At 36.9% G+C, this 26,871-nt stretch overlaps 2 protein-coding genes across 2 annotated transcripts in view; both read right to left on the bottom strand.

Annotated features, from left to right (window-relative positions):
* The window catches only part of gask1a (golgi associated kinase 1A), a 35,069-nt gene extending 24,603 nt beyond the window's left edge, over positions 1 to 10,466 (bottom strand). The window contains exon 1 of the mRNA XM_084384677.1: positions 10,171 to 10,466. Coding sequence (XP_084240803.1) covers positions 10,171 to 10,176 — 6 coding nt within the window. The 5' untranslated portion in view covers positions 10,177 to 10,466. The remainder of the gene's footprint in view (positions 1 to 10,170) is intronic.
* Positions 10,467 to 12,207: 1,741 nt separating this feature from the next.
* entpd3 (ectonucleoside triphosphate diphosphohydrolase 3) lies at positions 12,208 to 26,385 on the bottom strand. Its single transcript, XM_084435400.1, has 10 exons — positions 26,169 to 26,385; positions 24,610 to 24,732; positions 23,735 to 23,852; positions 17,991 to 18,150; positions 17,097 to 17,256; positions 15,687 to 15,914; positions 14,977 to 15,249; positions 13,891 to 14,001; positions 13,618 to 13,752; positions 12,208 to 13,050 (listed from the first exon to the last, which is right to left on the bottom strand). The coding sequence occupies exons 1-10, from the start codon at positions 26,223 to 26,225 to the stop codon at positions 12,859 to 12,861; spliced, it is 1,557 nt and encodes a 518-aa protein (XP_084291526.1). The 5' UTR covers positions 26,226 to 26,385; the 3' UTR covers positions 12,208 to 12,858.
* Between the last annotated feature and the right edge of the window lie 486 nt (positions 26,386 to 26,871).

Here is a 26,871-nt window from a genome sequence, read left to right as displayed (position 1 = left end):
GTGGGTTGTCCTTGAAAATCTATTTATTTAAGCCAAAACGCTGTCAATGGATCTTCAAGGTGAACTGGTTTTCCTTTTCTGAAAGTAAAATATCTCTTCCTATCCTAGTTTAATATGCAGAGACAACTATAATAAAGCCATTTGCTCTGTTTGCAACATTGCTCTGTTCATTTGAGCACTCTGCCCAGTCTAGCAACATTTTCTCAACCAATGGCATGACTTTGGGGTAGTGTGATCTGTTTGGATGACCAATGACAGATCGGAGGAGTGTTCGGGTAGACATTTTTTTTAAAACGGTCATTAATTTTTGTAGATCCATTTGTTGCTTCAAGTGGCACAAAAAATTAAACACTCCACTTTTAACTTGTATTAACCCAGAACATTCATTTAAATAAATACAGCCAGTTCTGTCAGATTTCTATACATCTTAAAATTGGCATTATTCCATTACATACACATTAGTTTCTTGGCATCAAATACTATCCAGAAAGGAGGAGTTGCTGAATTTCTGATTGAACGAAAAGACTATGAAATGTCAGACTACTTTACATCATCTATCTCTGCCAAGAGCAAGACAAAGGAAACAAACAAATTGTCAGCGTCTGAGTGGTTATTTATGACAGCTGCATGAAAGATCTGAATGAACATCTCATGAGAACAGAGAACAAAGACTCACTCAATTCTATTGTCACTGTACATTCATCTGTCTATTACATTTTTTATATTTTCAAGAATTAGTTCGGTAAATTAGTTAAGATAGTGTATCTACTTTTTTTTTTTTTTTTTTATCATTGTGCATTTATCAACCTATTATGTAGTTTATGTTTAGGGTATGGGTGAGATTAAGTAGCCAAAAATATCTTTCTAAAATGTTTTGTTTTCCTTTAAAAATCAAACAAACAACAACAAAACAGATATCATAATGCTTACACTGAGAAACTGTAGCCCCCTCAGACTAAACAAAAATTGTAATGTCAGCACACCAAGATCTTCCATAAAGTACCATGACCGGCTGTAAGGAAAACTCTGTTTGATGTACGATCTTTCATGCATTGTGCAAATGTCAGCATTACCCTCTATCCGTATAGGAGGATCGGCTATATCATTGCATGCAGGAGGCAAATGGTTTAGGGGGAGAGAAAGGTGCGATGAGGGGGGGGGAGTGAGAGAGAAAAGAGAGAGGAAGAAAAAGGGATGAACCATCTGCTGTCTTGTCTGTCCTACCTCAGAGTGTCATCAGTGGAGTGTCTTTTTTATTACGGAGCAGATGCTTTTGACACTAGTGTCATCCAGAAATATATAATGTGCAGGTCTCTGTGTGTAGGATGAAAATGTGTCACTGACAGTCTGCTGCCTGCAGTCATTTATATTCACACAAAACAACAGTAACAACAACAGTAACAACAACAGAGAAACACACAGCCACATAAAAAAATAAAAATACAAAATACAGAAACAGGCTCTTGTAACCCATCCTTTAGTAAGCTAATAAATACACAACCAAACAGTAGTATCTGTGCACATGTAGATGCAGGGCTACTCGTATTAATTTAGATACCACAAATAGATGTCATTAAGCGCACATTCAACATCAATTGCATAAACAAAAACAAACACTGTCCACAAAACAAAATGTGAACAAATATTCGATGATTACCCAGCAAGACATTTTGCGTTTAAATAGCCGTTCCAAACACAGCCCAGACGTTTAGGCTAAAACAAGGCAAAATTTGAGCTGTCAGTGAACATTTTATAGACATCTAACCATAGCCCAAGAATAGACTAGTCATCAATTAGATAACAAAGAAATGAAATGAGTGAAGAAATGAAAACAAATCACTGTTTACTTTGCTTACATGATGGAATATCATACATCTTGCAAGTTGTTTTGGCAAAAACGACATGTAACCAAATTCAAGGTTATTTTGGCTAGAAGTGGGTTACTCATAGTCGGACTATATCAGGTCTATAGTTAACCTAGATGGTGAAATGATGGCTATTGCTTGCTAGGTAATAACATCTATAACAAAAAAACAACTGCCATAATGGGGAAACCCGAGACATTCCCTTTCAAAGTAGAACTTCGACGTTGCATCTTGGTGCTGATGCCATGGGGAACGCCATCAGCGTGACCGGTGTCTGAGGCATGTGTAACCTCATGCCTATATCCATAGGCAGACGACAGTCCATGAAGTCACAAGCAGAGTGTCGGCAAGTACAAAAAGGTGCCTGTAATACACATCATCAGCTTTTTTCTTCAGGAGCCATTTTGTTTGCAGCACGTGATAATCGAAGATAAACTGTGGATAAACCAAGCAGCAAGTGCTTTAGAAAGTGCGCGCATCTGAGTCCATATCAGTGTTAATTTTGACAGCCATTTCTGATTTAGGTATAGTTTTCATTTGCAGACAAAAATGAGTCTTAAGGGCCCTACACACCGGGACGAATATCGGCGCGCGTTATTCGCCAGCGTTTTTCAATGCGTTTTTTGTGTTCACACCCAAGCGATTTTCGCTGACGATGAGCCGAGTGAACATGCAAATTCATTCCCTGACATTAGATGGCGCTTAATGTAAAACAGAAACCACTCCATAACAATTCTCTTTTATCAAGATTTTTGTAGTCGCTGTCGCGTTTGTCATATAGTTCTTTATGTTCCGACACCAACGAGACCAGCAGCTCTACACTCATCTTGCCTTGCATCTTCCTCGTCTTATTTCTTCCCGGCAGTGTAGACGCTACTTGGTGTATATCTTCTTCGCCGTTACGTACGTGTGCACGGCAAGACCTTTTGTGTTTGAGCGCCCCCAAGTTGTGTTTTACTGTAACTTCAGAAGCTCCAGACACGTGAGCAAAAGCGCCAATCTCATTGGTCGGATTGTTTTTGACGCGGCGCGTCAAACCAAAAAAACGAACCCGAGGCGTTTTTTAAAAAATTACGCTTTTACGCGTGCCGTTTTTCGCGCCGGTGTGCACACTCATATTGGCGCCCTTTGTTTAGTCACGAGGCGTTAAACGTCGGCGAATATCGCGCGCGAAATTCGTCCCGGTGTGAACAGGCCTTTAGTCACATGTTAGTCATTTATGTCTCTCTTTAATCCGAGAGGCGTTACTGTGGCTGCGGATGCCATATGCTCCAGGAGCCTCTGAAATAGTTTCAGTGGGGCCGCCGTCCTGCCCTTGAGGGAGTTCCGGCAGTTCAGCACCGACCGAGCACATTCAACCGTGAGGCGTGCTGTCAGGTTGACCGATTCCATGTCCATACCGAGAAAAGAGATCCTTTGCACGGGGTAGAGCGCAGCTCCTGCATTAGCAGTGGATCAGAACTACACTCGTCCAAGTCTTTAAGGGCTTGAAATACATGCAGGAGAGTCATGGCATGCAGGGCAGAGGCGGCCTGTCCAGCGGCTCTGTAAGCCTTGGCCGTAAGAACAGACGAGAACTTACAGGCCTTGGATGGTAGATGTGGATTACCCCTCCAGGCGGCAACGCTCTTAGGACACAACTGCATTGCTACACAGCGCTCCACTGGGGGGATCTCCACATACCCCTAAATAAAAGCATAGCTGTCAGCTCTGGGTCAGACTCGATCAATGCTTCTTTCCCCGAAGAGGACAACACAGCTGGGTCTTCATGCCCGTCTTCATACTCTAGCTCACCTTCCGATGCCGCAATCGACATCCAGTCTTCCGCCGGAGCCCCGAATGAAACGCTTGGTCCCTAATGAGAAGGACCAGCAATCTTATCTCGAAGCTCCAAAGCTTGCAGTGTACTAGAGTAGTGGGTGGGCCATGGAGATTGGCTTGGTGGGTAGTGTGATCCTCAGGTCACCCTGGCCAAGTAGCCCTTTTCTGATTACCAGTAGAGGAACTAGATCAGGGTATAGGTACAGTCTCGACCGCAACACTGTGATCGGTCAACATGCGGTCATCTTACCGCAATGGGTTGCATGACTCATCCAAAAACACCACCTAAGCACGCTTTAAGCCCTGACACCTGAGGCAACGACCGTGACTGTCAGACAGAGCCAGGTAACGATCACATCCATAAACACATGGGTGGAATGATATCTTTAAAAAGACGCAGTGTAACACCAATGCTTGCTCTTTTAGGGAAATACGCTCTTTCAATGCCAAAGTGCACAGGGGAAATGGTCGCGGTACAGCTCGCAGGATTTAGTGCCGTCTGCAGTGTGCAACAAGCTCTGAAGGCTTTCAAACCTCTTTGAAGTCACAACCACAGCTGCAGCGCCATCACACCAACACCGGATGCAGAACTTCTCCCGCAGAGCAGTCGCAGACACTCTTAGAGGTGACGGGTAGAGAACAGTACAACCACTTGGCTCCGAAGTGAAAAGCTGAATGTGCATTGCACGCTCTCCTCCTTATATATCCACTTCGTGGAGTGGAGTTCGCAATGCAAATCGTGCAGGCCAATGTGCATTGGCTCGTTTCGTTTAGTTAATGTCGAACATGACTGACTGAAAGGAAACTTTTATCTTTAATAAGGCTACACAACAATAGATATCTATGGGTAAAACATGCATCAAATGACTGATACATACCTCATAGTTTCAAATGGATTTTTCTTTTGTAAAGTTTTCAAATTTATCCGTATTAATGTGGATGTAGCCTTAGATGAAATACCGGGAAGCTGAAGCCCCCTTAAATAGAGTATAGAAAAACCTAAACCAATAAGTACCACAAAGTAAGTTTGTCTTAAAAAAAAAAAAATCAGGCATATCTACCTCAGACAAATTCAGATCCGTTTGCTGGATGAACCAAATGAATTCAGTAACAGGCTATAGATTACCTGCTTGCAGTGCCTCCAGATATAGATAAACACAAATATCATCATCTTTCTTGATTATTTACATTTAGTCTCTCCCTGACACCGACTTGCTCCAAAAGCTCAACAAAATTGTATGCAGGTGCTGTTACTCCATGGCAATTTGAAAAGCCATTATTATAATGTCAGAACTTCCTCGAACAATCAATTCTAATTCCCTTGGTGACTATCTCACTCTGCCATGTTCGTGCACAGCTCACTGCTCATTGGCTGCCTCTGATTAACAGGCAGACCAATAACACTGCAGAAATGACTTCTAGATAATATGTGAGTCAGAGTTATGTCTCAATTAATGGTGAAAAAATCAAATAAAAATAGTAATCAACTGTTCAACAATCAGTTGTTTAAAACTCAAGTCTAAGTCCTACTATGTCACCACATCACTGGTGGATGATGGTCACAGAGTAAAGAAAAACTTAAGCTTCAGCAATCTTGCGTATATGCTTTTTATATGCTTCTAATATATTATATGCTGATTTGTTGCTCAAGGTCACAGTTGAAAATGGTTGTGCTGCTTAATATTTTTGTGGAAACTGTGAAACCGTGATTTTTTGTGTGTTTGATAACAGCATATATTAACTGTTAAATAACTGTTTAATATTAAGCATTAAAATGCTAACAGCATATATTCACATAAATGTTCTTTCTTTCCATAAAAACAAAAACAAAATATTGATGACCCCAAACTTTTACGTTAGTATAAGTCCTATGGTACTTACAAGATACTTCAATGTACTTCAAAGAACATTATTGAATTACCATGATACAAGCAATAGTAATGTATGTTTTTTAATTTTTTAATTTTTTTTTACCATGATAAAACTACTACTATTACTTATTATTACAACTTTATATAAAATCCACCGATGTTAAATAAAGGAAAGAAATAAGCTTGCTGTTCTTAACTATTGCTTGGGAATCTGGGACAGCAATACTTAAAGTTATCTGTAGAAAATACTGCTCTCTCAGGAGCTAAGCAGTAACTGGCAAACAGATGGCATAGAATATTTTCAAAAATAGTTCCCTTTACAAGTCAATTCAAGATGTTCAGCAACGAGTCACAAGTTCTGAATAAAATGCTGAACGTTTCAACCTCACCTGCAAATGAAGCAGACTTCACTAAATGATAGTGATGTTTTGGTTTTGTGGAATGGTAATATTATTTGGGTTTTCAGAATCCATAAATCTGTGACAAATCTGGAAAAACACAGTATTGTTTTTATACTGTAATCTAGTAGAAAAGTCATGCCAGCTATCATAAAACAACACAAACATAACTTCCAAAATAATTGGAACTCTTGACAGATGTGCATTAGATGAATGTTCTTTGCTTTGAAAACATCTGGCTATCCCAAAGCTTGCCAACAATTAAGAGATATATGCTCATGTAAGATTAGAGAACACAAATTGATGAGACATAAGGCTATAGACATATATAAATCAGACAATACATTTAAAATTGTTTATTGTACACACAACAAGGACCTGGTTTCAACAATCCTGAAACCTGTAATTAAACACCATCTCCATTCCAACAAAACAGTTGGAAGTTTCGCCAGAAGAAAACTCTTAACTCTTGCCAAAGTAAAATTGTGTGCCCAGAGTTTCCGATTGTTTAAAAAAGGAAATTAAAAAAAAAAAAAATCAAAAAAAAAAATTAAAACACAGCTGTCCTGGGTTTAGTTTTGGTGTAAAAAATGTTATGTCATGCAGACAATTACCAAATCTCTCTATGAGGTCTGATCATTTGGTTTTCTTTCAAAAAACAGATTAAATTATTTCAATTCCAGATTTTACATCAACATCTGTATGCCAGTGCCAGCAAATGCAATAAAATGTTTTGTCAAATGCCTCTATACATGCATTATTTCCTTACTATGGGGGCTCTTAATTGCTTAAATCTGATTGGTTGATGAACATTCTAAGTTGTGCGTGTGCAATTATTTTCAGGGAAACATTAGGCAAAAGTATAGTTCCAGGCAGATCACTTCGCCAAATGTTTTCAGTTATTTCAAAGGTCCTTACAACCTACAACAACAAAAGAACCAAAACCCACAATGGACCAAAACCCAAAAAGACAAATTATTTAAATGATTTTGCCACAAAATTACATTTAAATATGCAGGAAAAGCGCATACTCTCCAGCTCTCTCTCCCACTCAAATGCACACACACATAGTACGGACACACACTTGCTATAAACGTGTTGTCAGCGCTGCTCTGCTCTTTTATCAGTAAAGGAGTTTAGCTAGCCTGGAAATCCAGACCTAAATCTGAAAGATTACTGGTCTGGCGTCGACTAATGAAAATCGGCCAGCTCGAGGGGCGGCACAAAGCATGTATTTGAAAATCTCACTGCACGCAATTGGATAACACTAAGACCAATCACAACAAGTTATCACTTAGCTACCAGCGGAGCTAACAGGTAGTTTAGACTCTTACCGTATCCGGTCAGCAAAACAGCAAAAACGCCCTTCTTGCAAAGGAACGATTTGAGGCGCCGTCTTCTGTTCCTCTTTTAGAGAAAAAGGCAAGTCTAATCTTTCATTGTAGCGGCCAAAGCTGTTTCAAACAACTGGTGTTCATCCATAGCCATCTTGCAATGTTTACTAATGACTTCGCGCAGCGCTGTCGTCATCTCGCCTCTGGCCCGCCTATATCAGATAACCCGATGTGATTGGTGCAGCTCAGATCGAGGGGCATATTTAATGAGCATCATTACTCGACACCAGAGTAACGCCCGTTTCACACATACTCCGTTTGCAGTGCGTATGCGGTGCGTATTTTTTTCCGTACCCATGTTAACAGGTTAGAGCTTTCACACTGCACGCGGTTGCAGTCCGTCGATCCGTTCCAGTTGCGGTGCGTATACAGCAGTGCAGAGATCGTTTCCGCACCGAGTCTATTTTTGCTGTGCTGCAAACGCTGAATTAAAGTGACAGCACATGGTTCGTGGTCAAAATGAACACAGATTGACCTGAAAATGTAGAAATTTCACCATAAATGCGATTAATGAAATAAAATGTAGTAATCTCACCATAAATGTATTTAATTAAATACTACTTTTTCCACAAGACCGGGGTAAAGCAAGGAAAGCTACAATTTACCTCAAGGCGACATACAACACTTGTCTCATTCGTGGAGGTAAAAAAAACAAGTTCTTTGTGAAATGCAAGATTTATTGTATTAAAATTTAAATGAAAAAGAAAAGGCATGCAAGTGGGCTGTTTTTGTCAATTTTAAGTTTTAATTTAAAATGTTTGCGATTTAATATGTAGGCTACATGGTTAAATTTGATCACTTGCTTGAGCAACTTAATATAAGTAGAAGTAGGCTATGCATTGAATAATAGGCTGCCGTTGTTTAAATTGTGTTTAAACGTGCATACGTCTATTAAAGAGTGTATGTACAAAGAGAATCGCAATGCTGAGACGTTAAGACCGGGGTAAATCAATGGAAAATACAATTTACCTCAACAAGGCGACATAATGAACAACACTCGTCTCATTCGTGGAGGTGGAAAAGTTCTTTGTGACATGCAAGATTTATTATATAAAGATTTAAATTATGCAAGGAAAGGGTTTGAGTCTGCTGTTTTTGTCAATTTTACGTTTTAATTTAAAATGTAGGCTTTGCGATTTCAAGTAGGCTACATGGTAAAATATTTTACCACTTGCTTGAGCAACTTAATATATAATTATATAGAAGTAATGCATTTAATATGATGTTTAAATTGTGTTTAAACGTGAATACGTCTATTAAAGAGTGTAGGCTATATGTGTACAAAGAGAATCGCAATGCTGACAAAAAAAAAAACATTTTTTAAATAAAAGTTGCTGATAACTTCTTGATTTGAAATACAAATTGAGAGTATGTATTTGTGGTATAGCCAGCAGCGGATCAGTTACGCACTGCAAACGCAGCATATGTGAAAGCACTATTGCGCGTGCTGCTCCTGCACTGCATACGCACTGCAACACGCACCGCACACGCACTGCACACGGAGTATGTGTGAAACGGGCGTAACTCGCTGAGCAAATTCAACTTGTGCTCTCGCGAGAACTCTGGATTACCAGGGTAGAGTTTAGCAACAAAAACACTACATGACATTTATAACTAGTGAGGTGATAACGGTGCTGTTCATGAAGCAGATAAGCTTACAGTTTCGCTAGTAGAGACGCTGCTGCCGAAGACTGCTGAGATACGCACGGACTCACACACGCTTAACCGCTTGTGGTGTGCATTCTTTTCTAATAATTCAACAGACAGTCATCAATTATTCCTTACTTAATCATTATTAAAGAAGGGTTTCCCAAACTGGTGTTTGAGGGAACTGCAGGGGGTTTGCGACTGGTTGAAAAGCTAATAATTAAAATAAATAATTTTAAATACAATAAGCAAACTATTGTCTTTCTAGAGTTGCTTTACAGCAGAAGTTGAACGTCTCATATTTAAAGTGTGTTGTTAAAAACTATATAGGTATAAATAAAAGTGACTTGACTTCGAATAAAATCAATCAAAATTAAACAGTAAAATATTACATATCATTTCAGTATTAAATCTCAGTGAGTTCTTCAAGAAAATATTGGGTGCGGCTGACAATAAAGTTTGTGAATCCCTGTAATAAAGGACTCAATGTTCTAGAAGCAAAGAGTGTCCACTATGTTCAAAATTGTGCCTAAAGCAGTGACCCACATAAAAGAAAACTTTAAATAATTTTACCTCATACAAGACTAGATTTATCCTAGTGGTGCAATGATAAGCAGATAAAGACCACATACGATTTTTCATCACATTCTCTGCAAATGATAGCAATGCAAATGCATGGTAACTGCAACCAAACCCTCACAGGCAGAACTCAGTCAACTTTGTGTTTGCTGAGTAAGGGAATTTAACAGGGTCTGCTGGGGAGGGCTGGAGCTGGGATGAATGATTCAAAGAACTCTCAATGCTGTAAAAGTTGTACAACTCTTGGATGCATCTTGCATAACTGACAGAGTGTTTTCTGCATAGTGTAAATAAGAGGTCTGATCGCAATACACACAATGTGCTTTAGTGCCATGTCCTGCAAAGAGCACTACAACAAATTCTTTTGATCTGTCTCTGAACTATTATTTTCCACTGAATTCAGATACATAACACGCAATTCCAACTTATCCAACTTAGGTGAGAGTTTGCATTGTGAGTTAAACAATAAAAACTCATCTCAAACAATGAATGCTTACAGGTATTTGATAATTCACTGAAGAACATGACCTGTGCAACATAAACTCTAGCAACTTTAAAATGTATAACAATGAACAGTTCTCAATTGGACACTTACCATCATAAACACTAACGTCAGCAGCCTAATGCTTTGGCTGTTCACTCACAGCATCAGCGCCACATCATCTTAATTCCTTAACTCCTCATTCAAACACACTATTATTCCAGCACGTAAAGCTCTCATCTTAACTGGACCATACGTGAGATGCATCCAAAGTCAGATTGTTTAGTGACTTTCCCTTGGTTTATTCTTCAGTTTCCAATGCAAAGTCTCCAAAGTCTCAGAACAAAGCACTGATCTCTAGCAACACGTTGCAGGAGGATGGTGGACTTAAGAAGGGAAAGCAGAGTGGAGGTTTGGAGAGGAATGTGCTGTGTAACATGAGAAGTCTTTAAAAAAAAAACATACTGAGGAGATTTATTGTCCTGGCCAGCGCGCCTCTAGAGTTTACGCCGTATTGCTAATGCACATAGTTGTATGTGATCTTCATTTTATTTTTTACGTAAACAAAATCCTCATTCAGATCTCATTAAATTGACTATGTTAACTGTAATTTCCACTGATGTTATTACATCTGGAGTTAATGTTTTACAACATTTCTGTGGCATCTTGGTGTTAATATATCATTAAAAAAAAAAAAAGAACAAAATGATGAAATATTCTGAAACATTGTTTGAAGAAAGGTCCGATATTAATAAATTATGATTTCACTGTATTAACAATAATTGTCCCTAAAATGGGGAACTGGAGGAAGAAATGGAGGGCTTTGGAAAATTGTTTCACTTGAATTTTACGAAGAAAATGATTTCTATCAAGTATATTATTCATTATTTCACATTATGTGTCATGGTCCTTAAAGATTTTGTCTAGAAATTATTTATTGGACCTTGAGAACTTATTGTGGCATTATACTGTCCTCTTCTGGCAGAATGGTGATTTACAGTATAAGCGAAGATTGCACATCACGCTAGTTCATGGGACCATGTTGTCACTAGTGTACACTTCACTTTTTTTCTATTTTCAGACATGAAATTTCATCTGTTTGGAGTAAAAAGTTCACTTGTCATTTCTATAACTGTGAGAGAATGGATTTGTTGTGAAGTTTGTGCAAAACAGGTTTTTAGTTAACTAAAAAAAAAAATCTTAAAAAAAATCATTTTCATTACTTGAAATAAAATGTTAACTGAAATAAATATACAAAACCTTAAACTTATTTTTTTTAAGCTAGTTGCCAAGGCAGCATTTCTCATTTGCATTTAGTTTAACTTGATGTACTAAAATAACTTAAAACTAAACTAAAATGAATACAATTTACATAGACATAAAATAATGTTAAACTTTAACTAAAATGATAAACAATAAAAAATATTTAAAAAATATTATTATAAACTATAATAGTATTTCAACGAAAATAGCATTGGTGCAAACTGGGCTCACTGATTTTTCAGTAACTGTAATATTTAATCAATAATAAAACACTTTGGACTAAAACATCTTTAAGGGATGCTTTTAGCTTTTTTAACCTAATAATATGATGGTGAATTATATCTGTTCAGATTAACTTTACAAGTACGTACAGTACATATGCTCTGTATACATAAAAAAAAAAAAAAAAAAAAAAATTCTACTGTTTTGTGTAACTTGCTTACTGGAGTGTTGTAAGGCACTATTCTGTGTAAAGTGCTTTGGAACAATATGTTTTGATAAATTCACTATACATTTTTTTTATTTTTTTTATTAATAATTTCTAGACATTAAACATGGAAAACAGACAGGAGGGTTTCAGAAGATGTTTTGAAAAAATAAAAATCTCCAGCTGAAGTCACACAAGAAAAAGTTTTTTGTTAGGGCCAACAAAAATATAACTGGTAGTCATTATCTGGACTATCCAGTATTTAATGTAGAATGTTATATATATATATATATATATATATATATATATATATATATATATATATATATATATATATATATATATATATATATATATATATATATATATATATAATACATTTTATGGTTGGTCTTCTTAATGTTTTATTTGTTAACAGACAGACCCTGGCAGAAGCTTTAACAGACACAACCCAAAGTAATCCCTTCCTTGTCTCCATTTTTAATAACATTAACATTATTACATTATAGAATGCCCAATGCCCATATCACAAGTTAAAATACCTAATTTCCCTAGCAATATAATCAATAGTCTTCACTGCCATAACAACCATAACATTTATTTAGATACTATGACATTTCATCCAAAGACAATGTGTGCTGAAGAGCACATGCAGAAATACATGTTTGAGATACATAAGGCATGATGCTAGGGATAAGACAAACATTAGATACAATACACAATCAAAACATTGACATGACCATAGTAGATACTTTTTACTGTATATAAGCTAAAACCTTTACTTTGTCTTCGGTGTCTTCATTCAAATTCACAGTACAAGAGCTTGCCACTGTATTCCTGGACTAGAAAGACCTGTACCCGTTTTTGGATAGAATGACATTTAATACAGGTTTTTAAACACATTTGGAGTTCACATCAGGCATCTTTTTTTAAACCTTAGCACCGCTAGACATTTAAGACCTTCAGGTTCCAAAACTAAAATCCTTCTCTAGCAGGTACATCTGCATTGACACATCAGTGTCTCTCCTGGTTTCCAAAACCTCCCTAAGTGGGACACTGGTCCTACAGATGAGAACTCAGTACAATATAGATGGGAACTCAGTACAAACACCTCAATAACAGAAGCGTGCCAGAGCAATGACAAGGTACGTGAGGGTGATAATAGTCAGTGCAGAGAACAGGAGGAGGAGTCCAGTGAAAAGAACGTTGTTTATGGGTAACTTGATGATTTTCCCTTCGGCTGGGATCATGTTGGAAAGTGCAAGCATGTAGCCAAGGGACCAAGCTATACTGGTCTTATTTACCTGAAACACAAAGAGACAAATGAAGAGGTCCAGTTCACTGCAGCATTTTGGATAGACAGAGCTGATTTGCTGGAGGGGGAGAGATGATATAATTTGGCAGATATTTCACATTACAATCATGCACTGAGACTGGAGGTGACTGTTCCATAGAAATCATGTGCTCAGAAATGCATTTGCTGTGAAAAGGTTTTAAAATAATATTTCACTTCAGGTTAAAGTCAATCGACAACGTTTGTCACAACAAATATGAAGTTTATGGTGAGCCACTTACAATGGATGTAAATGGGACCAGTTTTTTGGACCATTTAGAAGCAGATATATGAAGATTCAAATGTTTAGAAAAATATGTACATTAAGTGTTTAGTAACACTTTTTTATATACATACATAAAAAAATAAAAATAAAAAAAAGACAGCCGTTTTAGGTTTTTATGTGCAATAATATCATGGCATATATATAGTATACAGTATATATATTGTATGGCATCATTGTTTATATACATATACAAACACAATATATAGCCTATATATTCACATAATCTCATGATAAACATGAAACGCAATGCACCTCTTTCTGAAAATTGAGATTTTTCCAGTTGCCTGTGTTGAACTTGTAACCATCTGCAAGAATGGTATGCACATAATTTGCAGAGTAGCAGTAGGACTTCAGATGGATGCCACTGATGTTGTAGTTTTGCTTGAGCTAAAGGAAGGGGAGGGGGGACATTAAAAGGTAGGTTTATTGATTGTAAACATCAGTCATAAATGTAACACAAATAACCACACCCTCCCAATCTATATTTTCCTGCAAGTCGTGATTTTGCAGTTGGCTGGTACTCACACTTTTCCAGTCCATTGAGCAGAACAGCTTCATGTTCATGTTGAATAGCTCCATACTTTTGGAACCCTCTACTTTAAGAGCCCGAGCAGTCCAGTAAAACCCTGCATAGGCCTAAGACACAAAAATAAGTGCTTTAATATGAAAGAAATATAGCTTAGGTTGTAACATTTGGTCACATTAACATGCAAGAAACAATGACATTTTATGTTATTGGGGTTCCTCTGGGTGCGAAGCTCCAGCAGTCCAGCATTAAAATCTGCTAGTCTAATCCTAATTAAACGCACCTTAATCAGTTAATCGAGGTCTTCAGTATTACTAGGCTATGTCTGAAATTGCCACACTACCCTTAAATAAGGTACTATTTGAGGGAACAGCCATTTGTAGTGGTGTCCGAAACCATAGTGGACGTTATCGAGTGCAGTCATTCAATCCCATAATGCACCGCAATAACGATTGTACAACTAATGTACACTCAACGGCTAGAGAATACCCATAATGCACTGTAAGGGTCGTCCCAAATGAATTCCCATGTCTCGCCAGAAGATAACGCCCGCAGCTGAATCATCCATCCATCCATCCATTTTCAAAACCGCTGGTCCAATGAGGCTACAGCATAATATCATACAGATATAAATTGCTTTTTAAATCATTATTAAATTGTTTACTTAAGGTTTATACATGCTATAGTTTCCGTGACAGAGTTCAAGATCAATCTTTTCATTACTAGTTGCTAGTTTGCCAAGTTCTGATTATTTACGGCAAGCACAAACTATGCAAAAGCGGCTGCCCTTCTGGCACACTAATCCACTCTTTTTCATTCACTCCTTCAAGTGCACTATATTAGTGGAGTAATGTAGGGAATGGTGAATGAGGGTATAGGGGGCGATAAAAAAAACAGCTCTAGAAATTTCCAGGCAGGTGTTTTTGGAGCTACACTGCAGGACAGTGGCCCTCCAGGAGCAGAGTTAGATAAATATGACATACTGTACAGGTTTGGAATGATATGAAGTTGAGTAAATAATGACAGAATTTTCATTCTTTGGTAAACTGTTCCTAGTTTTATCTTAACTAAAGAAAAATACCTACCATGAAGTTTCCACTGAGGTTTGGTTGATAAACTCCATCAAAGGAGCAGTTTTCAGCTCCCTGGCAGGACGTTAGGTCAAAGATACTCCTGACCAAGACTTTACACTGTTCAGGGTTACTCTGTCCAAAGAAAGTAATATTTTGCTTTGGCCTATACCCCAAAGGAGCGTCATTATTTGTGCATTCACTTCCAAAAATATCCTCTGCAGGCATAGAGATATTATAACCAGAAGGATAACAGGGGTGCTTCACATTAGCCCAGTTGGTGGATTCCTAAAAGGAAACCAATTCAAAGAGTTAATACATGTTATATATATATATAATTGTAAGTAACAGGTTAAGCTATTTCCAGGAAGATTTTACCTAAGAGCAAATCAGGGAAATGTAACATAATCCATCCCTCTATTTCAACCCTACATTAAATGACTGAAGTTTTGACATGATTTGTTGGGGAAATGTTAAGCATAAGCTACGGGTTTAATTGCATCGCTCAGCATCAGCAATAATGGATTTTCTAAGAAAGGTTTTACACAATTTTGTGATCAATATCTTAGTATAATTACTGATGGAGGAAACATACAATAATACTCATATCTAAAAGTACAAAATAGTCTGCATCCTAAATAAGGTTTAGGTTATAGGTTTATATATATATATATTATACACATATTTTGGTTGAAGGAGCATTTAATGACATGAGCATACTGTACCTTTGAAAGTTTGGCCCAAACTCTTTTCTCAGCTTCATTCTTCCCGTAGCAAAGGAAACTGTGTGTGTAGATATTATATTCATAGCCATAGAGTGAAACCGTAATAATATCTTCTCCTTTGGCATCATCAGAGGTAGCAAAGGCAATCTGGGTGGAGGCTCCACCCAAGTCCAATGAACCAACTGTCTTAGCCCCACGAGGATGTACCCAGGCATTCCAAAGATTTTTCTATAAAACAGACTAAAATTTTACATTTTAAAATTGCAATTAAGCTCTGTTGTCCAATTCTGGTTTAGATTCAGTATTGTGTCATAAGATGCTTGCAATGCCTTAAACACATCCGGACTCTGTTTCATAATGAAGACATATAACTGGGCTAATACTACAGTATGAGGCTAAACTCAAAATCTTGCACTGACAGGGTTAAAGGCCCACTGAAGTTCCTAGAAACGCACAGCGTTTTTCAATGACATGACGTAATTTCAACTGCAACAGGAAGACACGGTGGGACATATCAAGCAGCTCCTCTCCTTTTTTTTAAAAATAGCCAATAGCGTTTTGCTTATATTACAGCTCGGCCAGAGCCATTGAGCTCGGCAATGCCACATTTGACAGCTTATGACAGCCACAGTCTAATACATTCCCCTTTAGATTTAAATATGAAATTGTTACTGAAGCAAAACAGTGATCATAATCATGCAGAGGATGTAGTTTGAAAAGTGTAGTTTGTGTAGATGTGTCATTTTGAAATGTATGTTGGTGCATGCATGGCACCATTGTTATGTCTTCCACTCGTCAGTGCTGTTTCTAATGGTGAATCTGTTTAACCGTGTCTCCTCCTAATCTCCTCCATATCGCTTTAAAATATAGCATTCTATGGGTCAAATGGGTTTAATATGTTTTGTGGTCATATGATCCACTCTGTGCTATCGTGTCTCTGAACCAGAGCAGACACTAATGCAAAACCAGACTTCATTCACCCCAATGGAAAGCATATTTACACTGTACAATTCACCATTCACCATATAGAAAATAGTAATAATGTGAACAAGTGACCGATTTCAGACACAGCCACATTCATCTCATCTGAGGAGATAAGCTGAAGTGCAAAGTGATGTCATCAAAATCATTAATCATATTGGCAGAGGTGAGAGACGGTAAGTTTTTAATGCTTATATCTTCTAAATGCGAATATCATCATTGTTATTGAGCACATTAGCTTATAGATAACCTTTAAGGCTAACATATTCATACTAAAAGCCCAAAAAATTCAATTTTGATTTCATGGGGACTTTAAACATTTATGTTGTTTGAATACATTTAAGATGAAACAAACAAATTCTAAGATAATCATTTAGTTCCAAAGACCAAAATAAAAAAAAGGTTCAGTAAAGCAGCCCATGAACTGACCTCTAGGAAGTTCCCCATCAGGTAGTTGACGGTGATCCAACCATAAAGGCCTTCTTCCTGTCCAGAGATGATGGAAGCATTTTGGAAATTAAAAGGAAGAGAGCTAAGGTAGTTCCTCATGTCTTTCAGGATAGCGTTGGATGTGTCTTCATTTTTCATACTGTGTAAAAAAGATTGGGCAAAGATGCAGCACACATGGCGTCAGGGTCAGGTTAACTCTGTGGCAAAATATATGCATTTATACATAATCATTTATTTGAGAAATAACACAATCATTTAAACACTAGAAACAAGTGCATTAAGACATTTTTCTTTTGCTATTCACCTTATTTTTATCGTAAGAGTGGACGGCAGCATTTGTAAATTGAATGTTTCTGGCTTCCAATTTCAACAGCTTCCTGTTATTTTTAGCTGTACAAAACAGCTTGTTATGCTGCTTGAAAATGCAAGCTCTCTTATTTCTGACCATATTATTTCATTATGCATTGTCACAATTATAAACATTCTGGTTTGTTCTGGTCTGTTTCCTTGTTCAAGTTTCCCACCACTCATCAGTTTCCATGGACACTCCTTAATAAACACAGCTGTATGTCATTATGTTCATCACCTTTGTTTATCTAAGTTCCTTACCTCCTTTCCCTCATTGTCTGGTATTGTTTGAGTCATGCACACTGTTTTATGTTAGTAGCTCGCGTTAAATAAATCTTGTTGTTATTTTGAATGAACTGAATCTGCCTTCATCTTCATTGGATATAGGCGTTACAGTATGATGAGCTCTCAGTATCAAAGCAAATGGTTTTGATACATCTACTGATACATACATATATTGCGACGCAAAGGTAAGAACGTAACCAGAAAATATGATCAAAAAGAGGAATGGAAAATCATTCTTACTGTAGGAGCCTCATCCCTGCTGTCGCCCCAAGGAAGACTGGGGTGGAGTTATACTGATGGGAGGGAATGGCCTTGGTTATCTCTGCCATACAATGTTTTAAACTTTTCCATGTCTTTTTGTCCTGTTCCTTGTCTACACCAAGATCTGAAATTCCGGGGCCTTGAAAAGACATCATATTATATAAGTTCTGTTATCAGCCTATGTATGTATATTTTTAAGTCACATTATTATTCTATCACTGTATATTGCTCAGTAAAAAGAATGGTAACACTTTAGAATACTGTTCCTTCATTAATGAATAATTACACAGGAACAAACGAGTAACGTATTATTAACATTCTAGTAACTAACAAGAAACTCTGATTAACAAATTAGTAAGTAATAGCACTCAGATGAATGTAATAGTTCATTATTAGCTAATCAATAACTACTACTTTTTTCATACCTCCCAGAGAACTACTATATACAGGTTCATAATTAACATGAATAATGCATAATTTATAATAAAAGGTAATGGTAACCCACTAGTAATGACTCAAGTATTTACTACATCATTCTAAAGGAACTACTAATTATTTGGATCAGTATTCTAAAGTGAAAAACATGATAACTACCTAATATTGACTGAAGTCATTGTAAGCTTTTGAGATTTTTGTTAGATTTTGAATAGTAATTCCTTCCAATGGATTTGGTAACACTTTAGTCATTACTAGTGTGTTCCCATGATCTTCACTTTAGAATACCGATCCAAATAATTAGTAGTTCCTTTAGAAAGATGTAGTAACACTTGAGTCATTACTATCCAAAACCTTACAAAAGCCTTAAAAGCTTACAATATTAGGTATTTAACATGTTTTTTCACTAGAATACTGATCCAAATTATTAGTAGTTCCTTTAGAAGGATGTAGTAACACTTGATTCATTACTAATGGGCTACCATTACCTTATATTAAAGGGACACTTCACCCATTTGCATTAAGCTTTGTATTGTTAGAAACCCAGTCATATATTATAATAAATGTGGATTTTTCATCCATTTTTCCCTGAGATGGGAGAAATAAGGATTTAAGTGTTTTACTTCCTGCTTATTATGACGTAAAAATCATCATTTTGCGTCATAATAAGCAGGAAGTCACATTTCATTGAAAAGTGTAGAGACTACAGACACTCGTTCCTCATCTTTCCCAGGGGGCGGGAACCGCTCACGCTACAGGCCTATTACAGATCAGTGGGTGGGATTGACTTTCTGAAAACTAAAAGCAATATCCTCCATCTTGTTTGGAAGCTAAGCTAACAGGCGCTGTGGAGACAGATGTAAAGTTATGACAATAGCGGAGGAGAGTGCTCAATATGATATAGAGGAAGAGGATTTCAGAAGTCTGATGCTTGAATCAGGTGTTTGTGGCTACCTTTACAAGCCGCATTATAGCGAAGAGCAGCCGAGGCAGAAGACCTGCCTGCCGCGGACGAGGAGCCCGGACTGGCTCGGGTTAGGGCGGACTGGTGGCGCCGGTGATCTCACTATGCAACTACGAACCGCTACGAACACAGAGATAGAGTCCGACTGTGGCAAAGAATTTCAACAATGACAACTTCTCCTGGATGAAATCTCTGAATCAGACGAGGACACGGACGTTTGTGTTGTGAATCAGACGAGGACACGGACGTTTGTGTTGTGAACTATCCTAGTTTCGCACCGCATCTGACTGAACATCCAGGTAACGTTACAATGCAATAATTCACCACTTCGAAAGAAATACAAATGAAGAGTAATTCACTAATGAGTTCGCCAACTAACTAGACATTTTGTGTGAAATTAATTTCAAGCTCTGGTGGTAGCTAGCCTTGTAGACGGAAGAGTTATTTCTCTTAGGCAGATATGCGCTTTCTGGATTAGTGGGAGTGGCTTGCGCAGCTGTGCAATGTGGTGCATTGTGGGAGTTGGTGTCTTTCATACAAATGCGTCCTGAAGTTACTTTCTTTCTTTCCTCGGCCAAGAAGGCACCAAATTCAAAATTAATTTTACATTTCGACTACATATATGACCCACTTTCAATAAAGATCAATGTTCCCATGGGTGAAGTGTCCCTTTAAACATTGTGCATTATAAATATTAATTATTAACCTGTATATAGCAGTTCTTATAGTCTTCAGTGAGGCATTAAAATAGTAGTTATTGATTAGCTAATAGTAAACTACCACATTCGACTGTGCACTATTACTTACTAATTCGTTAATCAGAGTTTCTTGTTATTTAATAGTAGTTACTAGAGTGTTACTAATGCATTACTCATTTGTTCCTGTGTAGTTATTCATTAATGAAGGAACAGTATTCTAAAGTGTTACCAAAAGAATTATACTCTCAAACCAAATACTAATTATGAAATCACAGCTGGAAAAATTAAATGACTAATTTTCCAAACTTAGTTTTCTACATTCGACCTTTTTTACGGTGTTGTCATTTATAACTGACTTTGTCCTATTAGGGTATATGGTTTTTTGGCAAATTGTCAAACTTCACACACACATTCAAATGCAGTTTCACAATCTGAAAAGTAGTGAAAAGTTCTTGGTGTTTCAAAAAACATTACAAAGCATTGTTAACATTCCATTTCATTTCATCTTGTGCTGCTATATATCATTTGGAACTTGCATGTGAAAATGTCAAAAACTTGGCACAAATTCAGATGCAACTTCGCTGCCTAGAAAGTAGTGAAACCATGTCTAATGCCTGGTACACATTGTACGATTTTGGGTTGTCCCATACAAAAGATAACCAATCGTGGTGATTTCTGTGGCTGTGGTCTAAATGGTAATCCTATGTCGTACAGTGTGTTTGCTGCTACGACCTATGTCTAACTAGCCAAATAAATGCAACATAAAATGGCGTATTGATCAATGAGACATGGCGCTAAAACTACTTACCTCAAGTTCCATTTGCAAATTTGGAATGCTAAGTTGGCCTCTTTTCCCTAGCCATGATCACGTCCATGGTCTCCTCTTTCGCCTCCTCCCCTTTTTTTTCAGGTCACATGAAAACCAATGCCTAAGTGTGATTGATGTTGCTCTATTTGTTTTACCACTAGCACATGCTGATTACGTTGTATTCTTCCATACTAACTTGCAACGTAGTCTACGATACAATGGGTGTCTACATTCTACATGCATGTCGTACCCAAGTTTATTAGATTCATGGCGTACAGTGTGATTTGTAATGATCTTATAGGATTGCCCAAACCGCACAGTCTGTAGCAGGCATTGGGGTTTAAAAATAAAAATAAAAATAAAAATCTTTAACATGGTTTCTTTCTTGGATTTTCAAATCATCAAGTGAAAATCAACAAGACTCTTCTCTTTCAGTGTACCCCCACACATATCTCGATTTTGATTTGTTTAGTCATCATTTGTGGATCATTTGCTTGTCATTGTTGAGGCCAATAGGCACCTGACCTTTCTCTGGTTGTAGTATGGATAACACCTTCCAAACTGGCATAGGATAATGTACCCAAATGCCTGACTTCCACAACAATCTGTGACTTATATTCTTCATCTCTACCCTCACCCTCACTGCTTCTATCCTCTTTGATCTTCAACTTCTTCCTTTCTTACTACGACCTTATTTTCCTTTGCATTGCCGTCACCATTATCAATACTTTCTGGAAAAGGCACAGCTTTTCTTCTCTGTCTTCTATAAAACTTACTAACAAAACACAGCCAAAAAGGCTATTATACTGCCTGCCAGTAATGAACAATATTGCCAGCTACGCAGAAAATTTCGACAATTTCGACAATACTCAACAATTTCGAGGACCCCCTCGAAAACGAGATGGCTCATCTCAAGGGGTTATTCCTCTTCAATAAATAAACGTCAAATAAATATGTATCCTCTAAAACAGTGGTTCCCAATTCCAGTCCTCGTGACCCACTGCTCTGCACATTTTGTAGGTCTCTCTTATCTGACACACTCAGTTCAGTTCATGGAGTCTCTCCTAATGAGCTGATGATCTGGTTCAGGTGTGTTAAATAAGGGAGACATACAAAATGTGCAGAGCAGTGGGTCACGAGGACTGGAATTGGGAACCACTGCTCTAAAAGGACTATGTCATTTATGCATAACACACAGATTTTTTGGTCTTTGAGTTATTGATTTTACAAAATTTGCATTAAAAATGACCAAAAACATGTTTGGATGTTCAATTATATTTTTTATTAATTTAATTTATGTGTATTTCCTAGTCTAAAATGAATTCACAATAGAGCCTTGACAGCATGTGTCCTAACATGTGCAAATGTCCAACATCAAAACAAAGTATTAGCAGATATTAAGCAACGACTCTACTGATACTCTAATGAGAGTTAGTTGACATGTAGTTGCAAATTTACTTTGTCTAAAGTGGACCATTGAAATAACACGTTAACATATATTTAAAAGTGTACGAATTTGGTAGCAGGGTTGCAAGTAACATGGCTGTATATTTAACCTAAATGAAAAGAACGCTCCCTTTACAATTGCTGGAGCTGTCAATCAGCGCGAGTTTATCAGTGACTGATTTCTGGACTCTCGCCAAAACTTCCGTTATAATCAACTAATTTCTTATTTACAAAGTGTTTGCAATGTTAGTTATGATGAAAGCATTTGTGAAAGTGCAGAAATCGAGTTGCAATGATGAGATCACTGCATTTATGCACTCAATACATCTGTGATCGGTTACAATGCTCATCCACAGCAACCTTTCATGTCACGATCTAAATATAATATAATACTTATCTGACCGTTATAAGTTTGTTGTAGCAGTAAATGAAGAGATATCTTATCGATCCGGGCTGTATCCAGATCAGATTGAGGACCTGCGCCTAAACACGACCACAACACATCCCTGAAGTATCAGCAGAGGTTGTGTCAACTAGACTCCCCCCTGTGAAGGCCTCATCGACACGACAGCCATCGGCACTGATCCTCAACAAACCCGTCTCCATACCGGTGTGATGACTTCGATGTTAAACCAGATAGAACTGGATAATATTCTGATTGTTCCAATCCAGTCTGACTTCTGACCTGTAATGCTGCCTGAATCATAATCATACACTGTTCGTTCGTTGGCCAGAGGAGAACTGGTCCTCCGACTGAGCCTGGTTTCTCCCAAGGTTTTTTTTGGTTCCTTGGCACTGTTGTCTTTTTCGGCTTTTTTCACCTTTGTTGCCATTGGCTTTTGGCTTGCTTAGTTGGGGACATTAAATGTAACATTTAATTTAATATTCAACAATAATATTGATCTGCCTGAATTGACACCATTAAATGAGAACTGAACTGAGTTGGACGATGACATCACGGTTTTCTCCAGAGCGGCTATATACAGTATATATATAAATAAATTAACAAAAAAAATGTACAACAAAATGAAACATCACTGAATTTACTTAAGCTGGACTGTGACGCTATTTTCTTCTGGAAGAAACAAACTTTGTTGCATTTTCCTGTTATCTCTGTAAAGCTGCTTTGAAACAATCTGTATTGTAAAAAGCGCTATATAAATAAATGTGACTTGACGTCTTTAAACCTAGTGCTTTTCACACCAATTTGAATTTTAGAGCAATAAAACAAAATTGGTATTTGTTAACCAAAGTATACAGAATTCGTGGAAAGTGCCACCAACGTCTAGTTCAGCTTTTAGCCACTATATAAAGAATAAGCCACCATGTGTTTATGTTAACCATCCAAGGTTTTATGTCAGTTGATTTGTACCTTCAACCTGACACTTTGTTGTCTGGCTCACAACCCCAGTGTTGTTTTCTTTTTCGGCAGGCCACTCATAGAGATAAATGGTAGTCCTGGACGAGCCTGCATCCAACACAATACCATACTGGAGAAAGAGAGAGCAACAGAAGTGAAGAAGGACATTACTGTAACCAAAGATCAAGCTCTAAAGATCTTGCAAAGCCATAAAGAGCTCATTCATTTGCACCGTTCACAAAATACATTGCTGAATAGCAATTGCCTGAGGTCTGAGTGAAAAACAGACATGTCTATTTGCCCTTAGCTCTATTGAAAAAAGAAAAAGCACATTATTCTTTGGGAAAATTTTCAAGGACTTTATGAGTCATCAAAAGGATCATGTATCTCAATATTAAGGATGCAGCATTGTATTGAATTAAATAATTCCATGAATGGTGATTATCCATTGAAAGTTGTTTTGTGTTTATAGCTTTCCGTTCCGTGTTACAAAAACCATATCATTTGTTTTCACGGAAACTGAATGAAGCAGTATAAAATAAAAGCAGAATCCATCTTTCAGCACATTTTACCTGCCATTCATCTGTAAATGAATAGTGGCCCATGTCATAACATATGTGGGATGTGAGACGTTCGTTTTTCCAACACACAATAGAAATATTAAAAATACAAACGCTACTATTTCCAATATAATTAACAAGAAAATCAGTATGATTAAACAATAGGAATGAATAATTTAAGGGAAAGTCATTCTTGAACATGGTAAACACCAATTATGCTTTTATGTCCCATAATTTTACACACTTTAAGAGGTACACAATAGGTCTGTTTAACTGGATTCCACTTGTACGGTTTGTATCAGGCATGCTCAAATTGAAGAACTTTACCTTGAGTCCACGGGATATATAAGTCTTCTTATGAGTTTGCACAACTGCTATAGAAATGATGACCGCTATGCTGGCCAGCATAAACGCAGCGGCTAAAGCTACTGCCACTTTTGCCATCCTCACCTACAGACAAAAACATGAATAAATCAAATTCCCATTGATTCCCATAGCTGAACGCTCCTTATGCTCTTCACAACATTAACGTGTCTGAGACGTGAGCAATTCTCTTTTTTACTCTGAATGTGGTCATAAAATGCATCATAATTACTCAATTACTTTTTCACTTTAAAAGTAATGTGCCAGATCATTGGTAGTTCTTGAAGAGTGAATAGATAACACTTGAGTAATTAAGGATGCATTTTATGACCACGTTCAGAGTAAAACAAGACAAACTTCAAGAACTGCTACCTGGACCATTATTTTTAAATGTCTCAGACACGTTAATGTTGTGATTAGTAATTAACTGGCAATTCTTTATCATTTCTCATAGTTAGTAGTTCTTAATGAGGCTAATTTGAATCTGCAATAATTTGATCACCTAATAAGGAACTAGCTCAGTCCTAAATTTGCTGTTATCTTGTATTACTTCATACATAGTTACCTTGACGGACCGTTATTCTGAAGTGTTACCTTTTTTTTCCCTCCAAAGAATCATGTTTCCAACACAAGAAGCATAATTAGCCAAAAATGGATCATTGTAAAAGGTTAATGTGCAGTTGTAAGCTTTAAATTTAAAGTGCACTGTTGTAACCTTCAAGTTTATTCATATTAAATGTAACATTTGATTTTAACATTAATTTAGATGTTATGACATGAAGCACATTTTTATTTTAACTGACAAAATAATTTTAGTGTTTTTGATAGTAAGAGGGTTATTTGCTGAGCCCAATAAAGATGAAAAAACTTTACTTTTTAAATGATTTCATTCTCAGCATTAGCTTGAACCAGTTAAAAACGTGCGAGTAGAGACATATCTGCTTTTGCCATGTTGGACATTTTTGAAAACTCTTTCACACACTGTCAAGCTCGCACGCACTCTGTCAATCGTTGGCTTGTAATCTCATGTGAAAATCATCTGAAGCACACCCAGTTTTGTACCTTCCTCAGCCAATATACACATATCATCATGAAGACTTTTTCCATTACCCATATTATGGTTTCTAATTTGATTAAAGAAAGTGCTTAGCGGTTTGAACTCAAAGACTGATGCATACAGTATCTTTTTAAATAACAGCACAGAAGCTGGATAAGAATGACATCCAAAACTCTTAACCATGCCATTGCTTTTAAAAGTACATATATTATACATTTCTTATATATTATTGTACTATAATATTTTATAAAATTATATATTTTTTAATTTTTTAATTATTTAATGCTCTTTTTTTAGAGAAATGGCAGATTGCAGAGACACAAATCAATAACATTTTATAACAAAATCAATTAATCTGAACCCACATTTGGTCCATGATCTGATAAGAAAGCAAACATCAAATACAAAATACATTCATGCTTGCAACAATCAGGGCATTAATACAGTAATAAAAGGTTTTGCCTACCCCTCTGCGCGAGGCCGCTGTAAGGTGGTCAGAAGATTGGGACTCCTTATTGATCATTCTGTCCAGACGTGCAAGACTGAGAATGTGTAACTGTGTTTGGATGTGTGTGAGCGTGTGTGCATATGTTTGTGAGTGAAAAAGCGCGCTGAAGAGACTGAATGGGAGAGGTTTGGCTGTCACTCCCAATAAGCAGGACCTTTCTATTGAAGTTCATTACAAAACTCCACCCATTCAGATGGATTTTAATAAACAAAAGACCATGCTGAAGAGACTAAATGGGAGGGGTTTGGCTGTCACTTACCATAAGCAGGTCCTTTCTATTAAAGTTAATTGGAAACTCCTCCTATTCAGATTGATGTTGTTAATAATCAAAAAGCCATTGTTAACTTTTCTGAAAATAATGAAATACTACTTTATATTTAGCTATTTATGCATTATCTTTGTGGATGATTTTTTAATATTTTTATTTTTATTTTTATTAAATGACTAAAATATATATAATTTTTTTAAATGGAAGCACTTAAACACGATTAACATTCCCACGATGCTGTACAGACACATTTTGATTCCTTTCTGGATGTGTGCTGTTACATATATTCTTATGAATATAGCAGTTCCCATTGTAAAGAAAAAAATATCAATATCAGTATAAAAAAAAATTTCATTCCATAATGTTAGAGTACAAAATAATGACTAGATTTGT

The sequence above is a fragment of the Rutilus rutilus genome (genome assembly GCF_951802725.1).
Source record: "Rutilus rutilus genome assembly, chromosome: 17".
NCBI lineage: Eukaryota > Metazoa > Chordata > Actinopteri > Cypriniformes > Leuciscidae > Rutilus > Rutilus rutilus.
The sequence above is the reverse complement of the archived record's forward strand: the minus strand, read 5'-3'. Positions and strand labels throughout refer to the sequence as shown.